A 4768-nucleotide genomic window follows, 5' to 3' on the forward strand; every position below is an offset into this window, starting at 1 on the left:
AAGGAGGAGGAAAGAAGGAAGAAGGAAGGAGGAGGAAGGAGGAGGAAGGAGGAGGAAGGAGGAGGAAGGAGGAAGAAGAAGGAGGAAGAAGAAGAAGAAATAATCTAGAAATCAGATCAGGATGGACAGGAAATGTCAAGAGTTCTGTCGGGCCCCTCATGAGCCAGAGGCCAGAGACGGCCTGACCGGCTGGACGCGGGATGTAGTTACTCACCGTGGCTGCTGTGCTCGTGTGAGGTGAGGCATCGAAGGCAAGGAGAAGGATGTGAAGCGTGTTTTGCAAGGAAAATAAGAATTGCACAGAAAAACACCCTTAACTTTGGCATTTCCTCCAGAGAGCGAGAAACTATTTAAAAGACCTTTATTTTTTGGATCGCTGGCTCGTTTCTCTGAATGGGACTCTGTCATTCAGACCGCAGCGCTGCCCTCCTTTTGCATAGGGTCACCTCTCTTTCCTGAGCCCGGGCCCCCATGGGGGCCCGGTTGTCGTGAGGAGCTGAGGCGCTGGGCTAGAGCTTTCTATGAGTGGGTGGGTTTAACTGGGCCCCCCTCCTGGGGGGAAGCAAAGGCAGGTTGGGATCCTTGAGGTAATCTTGGACCCATTCGTTGCTGGGGTTGGTGCATATCTCTCGGTTCTTTTTGGTGATGAAGCTGTGAAGGCAAAGTTAGACTCTCAGGGGTCTTGGAGTAGCACGGGGTCCAGTTCACACTCCCCCACTTCTGGCTCACACTGGGCTAACCGAGGCCTCCCAGTCTTGGTCCCATCAGAGCGCGCCCCCCTCTGGCTTCTAGGCCTTATCGACTCTTTTTTTCAGCCCCTTCCCCACTCCGCCTAGACCCTCCAGGCAAGGGCTTTGTTATGGGCGCCCTCTATCGGGTCACACAGCGATAAGCCGGGAAATCAAGATTGAAACCCAGGTCTGTCCTGTGAGATTCAAGGCCCTGAGTCACTACTCTCCTCCTTCTGGCATGGAGGCTTCTTGGTTCCGTGCACTCATGCCGGTCCCCAGCCCCGCTACGTCCCCCACGGAGAGATCCGTGGGGAGTGCTTACATGACTGCTGGCAGGTGACAGTTGAGGGCCTTTCTGTATCCGACCACCAGCTTCCGTGGTAATACTTTCTTCTGATACTTCAGACAGCAGGTCTGCGGGAGGCTCACCGACTCAAATATTTCTGCAGGAATCGCATTGAAAACTGACCAAGGAGGCAGGCAGGGAGCCCGCGACCTCCCCCTCCCATCCGCTGCGTTTCACTCCTTTGACGGCAAAGCCATCTGTTAGCAGGGACTGATCGCAGCTGGTGGCAAAGCTTGGGACCTCTCAAGAGCATCAGTTGGCCGATCCATGTTTTGGGTGGACCATTTTCTCTTACTTGAAGCCTGGACCCATGTCCCGGGCCTGCTTGACCTTCCCACAGGGCACTGTTGTCCCCTTCTGCCCACCATATGCACCTCTGCACACAGTGACGTTTATGTCCTTGGTTCTCAAAGCAAAGTTTATAAAGACTGGGGAATCCTGAGACTGAGTACACGACCCTTGCTCCCCCAAATGTTTATCCAGGCATAGTTGGGCTTGGCTGCATGCCAGGGTGGCCTTAGGGAGCACAGAAGGGCTGGGCCAGCGGGAGGCCGGCATGTGGAAGGACTGAGTGACTTGGTCCCTCCCCTGTCACCAGGTCCCCCTAAGTGATGGTAGGGGCAGGGGTAGGGAGTGGGGGGAAAAAAGCCTTGTTCTCCGTGGCTCCCAAGCACCCCGCAGCTCTAGAACCTGTCAACCTTTTCCTCTTTCCAACGGACTTTATTTAGGTCTAGGCTTGGTGAGGAAACCCCAAATGGCACACTTGGGTGACCCATGGGGACTCCTTTTGGCTGCCATGATAGTCCCAGCAATCCGTGCCAGGCACTGTCAGGAACCGGCGTCTAGGTTCGGACTCCACACCCCTGAGCTTAGCCCCGAGAACCTCTTCAACCCGCACCCCCAGTACCCGTGTCCTGCTCTCCTGGGAACCAGGCTGTCTTCATCCACCTGCCTTGCCTGCCTCTTCCTCGCCTGCATATGTTTATTGTTGTTTCTCCTGTTAATTCCTTGGTTCCTCTTCCTCGGGACTTCAGCCTAACCTTAACCCAGTGCCCCGGAGCTGCTCAGCCCTAGAAGGATCAGGACCACAGCCCAGCTCTCCTTACAAAGGGGAGAGTTTAAAGATAGCAGCTGAGCATGCAGGAGGGGAGAGGCCCCTGGGAAGGATAGAGATCTGCAAGCTCTCTGGGCGTTTCATACCCACCCCGCCCCGCCCCTCCGCTGCCCACTGTCCCCTCCCCCTTATTGTTGCCCTACAGGAACAGGGGGACTCACTTGTCTGGCTCTGAGAAACAGAAGCAATGGTGAGGATGAGGATGAGGAGGAAGGGGGCAGCCGTAGAGGCCTTCATCCTCTCTGTGGGGCAGTTCAGCCTCAGCGGAGGGCTGAGTGAAGGTGTTTTTCTTGCTTCTGGTCTTTCCCTCTGTGACCTCTTAGCTCTCCGGACTCTGACCACTTCACAGCAGGTGGAGGAAGAGAAAAAAATGGGCCTCCCTCCAGGTTTGCTGAAAGGGAGGGCGGCGGGGAGCAGGGCCTAGTGCAAAGTTGAATTCGGTAAGATTTGAATTCCTGTGAAGGGAAGACTGGAGAAAGGGAATACGTGGCGAACGCGTGCTGTGTATCAGCCACCTTGCAAATCCTATTTTATTTACTCCTCAAGATGTGAAGTAGAGGTTATTATTCCTGTTTTACAAATGAGGCCATTGAAACTGAGAGGGCTTCAATAAATTGGCCACGGTCGCGCGGGTAGGAGACTGATACGCACGCAGTGCTGGAGACCAGATCCATGTGATTTCACCACCTTACCTGCCAACATCTGTATTTTGGAGAAGAGGAAAGGAGGGCCGAATGCCCCTTTTCCCAGGTGATCCGTCATTGGGAGGATTAGAGAGAGCACAGACTGAGGCAAGGACAGAGTTTGGTGGTCTCAAAATGAGGTCCCCCCCATCCGCAGTCCAAGCACACAGGATTGAGTTTGCTTTTTCATGCCACAGATTATGCTAATTAATACTCCAAAAAGACAGTGTACCCTGTCCTTGTGTTTTTGTTTTTTTGTCGCGGTGTTTGGCTCATTTGCCGCTGCGCTCAGTTATCTCTTTGGACCTTGGACGCGAAACCAGCTTTAGATCTGTTGGCTGATTCAGCCTGCCAGCGTGGCCAATGTGACCAGCAGAGGGCGCTCTAACACCGCGAGCCTGGCAACCTACGCCGAGTCCCAAGTTCCAGCTTCCGCCCGTCGCCTTTGGCTAAGGCTGGACCAGCCCCTCAGCATCTTCTCTCTTCAGACTGCCCCAGGACCCTGCGCCAGGTTGAAGGCAGCATTCAAGAAGAGATGGAATATATAGGGGATTTTGCTGTTGATGGATCCTGAGCTCTAGAGGCACGAGGGAGTGTTTCAGGAAATGAGAGTAGAGGGGGGCAGGGGCAGAACAGGGAATGCAGAGTCTCTCATGGGGCTTGTTGTTTGGCGTGACTGCTCATAAACAAGGAAAAATATATAATGCAACTTGTCCTGGTGGGTTCAAGGCAGTCAGTGGTCGTGAAGCTGTGGCTTTTTATGAAGGTAAGGAGGCTACGTATGTGGGGTACCCCCTCGACTTCTGTTTAAGGATGCAAGGAGGTCTGAAGAAGCCTGGTTATACCTGTAGCACGCAGGCCCCCTCTTGGCCCTTGTCTGTGGAGGGCTGGACGCCAGGGAAGAGTGGCCACGGTTCCTACACTGGGCATGCTCCGAGTACGTAGAGCTCCTCCTTGAACCCCAAGGCAGGTCTGAGAGCCTTTGGGAACAGCTGGATGTGATCCTTGGAGCATAAGCCTCCTCTTCCTTCCTTCCATCCATCCATCCACTATCCATCCATCCATCCATCCATCCATCCATCCATCCATCCCTCCATCCGTTTCCTGAGCACCTGGTATGGCCTAGGCTTTCTGCTAGGCCCCTGTGGGAGACGCAAAAATGAGTAAAACAATATAGTACAAGCTGATATATGTAAGTGGGTGGGGAAGGGTTGGATAAAACATGCCCGTGAATCATTCCAGTCCCAGGAAGCAGTGAACAGAGGCCGTGGGAGCAGCACAGAGGAAAAGAACATGGCGTTTGCTACAGAGAGGCCTGTATGAAGGTTTACCTGCAAAATCAGGTGATAATTCTTAGCTTTACACTTGTAAAGGTTAAATAAAATAATGCACATAGAAGGCACTGAAAAAAACTGTATCTGTTACTTATTACTGTTATTACTGTGATTATTTATTGGGAAAAGGCAGCCTGCACACCAAGGGTCTTTATCACTTTTTTTTTAAGATTTTATTTATTTATTTTTAGAGAGCAGGGAGAGAGAAAGAGAGGGAAAGATACATCAATGCGTAGTTGTCTCTTGCCTACTGGGGACCTGGCCCACAACCCAGGCACCTACCCTGACTGGGAATTGAACCAGCGACCCTTTGGTTTGCAGGCCAGTGCGCAATCCACTGAGCCACACCAGCCAGGGTTCTTTATTGCTTTCTGCCCACCTTCCCACTGCCCATTGCCTGGGCCTGATCCATTTTTTTGCAGCAGACTCTGGCCAAACTGCCACAAAGCAAGGTTGGATGCTGAGGGTGCCACCCTGGGCTGGTCTTATCAATGTCTCAGTGCTAATGGGTGATTTCAGTAGAGATGAATGAGGGCAGAGAGACATGACTGATCGTTTAT

General features: G+C 52.9%; 1 protein-coding gene across 1 annotated transcript; it reads right to left on the reverse strand.

The window, feature by feature from the left end:
• Nucleotides 1-318: 318 nt before the first annotated feature.
• Nucleotides 319-2537, reverse strand: CCL16 (C-C motif chemokine ligand 16). Its single transcript, XM_054593344.1, has 3 exons — nt 2353-2537; nt 1054-1174; nt 319-651 (listed from the first exon to the last, which is right to left on the reverse strand). Exons 1-3 carry the CDS (start codon nt 2426-2428, stop codon nt 510-512), a joined length of 339 nt encoding a protein of 112 aa, XP_054449319.1. The 5' UTR covers nt 2429-2537; the 3' UTR covers nt 319-509.
• Nucleotides 2538-4768: the final 2231 nt, after the last annotated feature.

The sequence above is a fragment of the Pteronotus mesoamericanus genome, unplaced genomic scaffold (assembly GCF_021234165.1).
Source record: "Pteronotus mesoamericanus isolate MK-2021 breed Mesoamerican mustached bat unplaced genomic scaffold, CSHL_Meso_final scaffold_408, whole genome shotgun sequence".
In the NCBI taxonomy this organism is placed as follows: domain Eukaryota; kingdom Metazoa; phylum Chordata; class Mammalia; order Chiroptera; family Mormoopidae; genus Pteronotus; species Pteronotus mesoamericanus.

Excerpts from the sequence above, each read along its gene's own strand:
- CCL16 (XM_054593344.1), bottom strand. The coding sequence starts at position 2,428 with ATGAAGGCCTCTACGGCTGCCCCCTTCCTCCTCATCCTCATCCTCACC. Across the intron at positions 1,175-2,352 it reads TGTTTCTCAGAGCCAGACAA|AAATATTTGAGTCGGTGAGC; the intron begins GTGAGTCCCCCT and ends CGATTCCTGCAG. Across the intron at positions 652-1,053 it reads TGTCACCTGCCAGCAGTCAT|CTTCATCACCAAAAAGAACC; the intron begins GTAAGCACTCCC and ends TTGCCTTCACAG.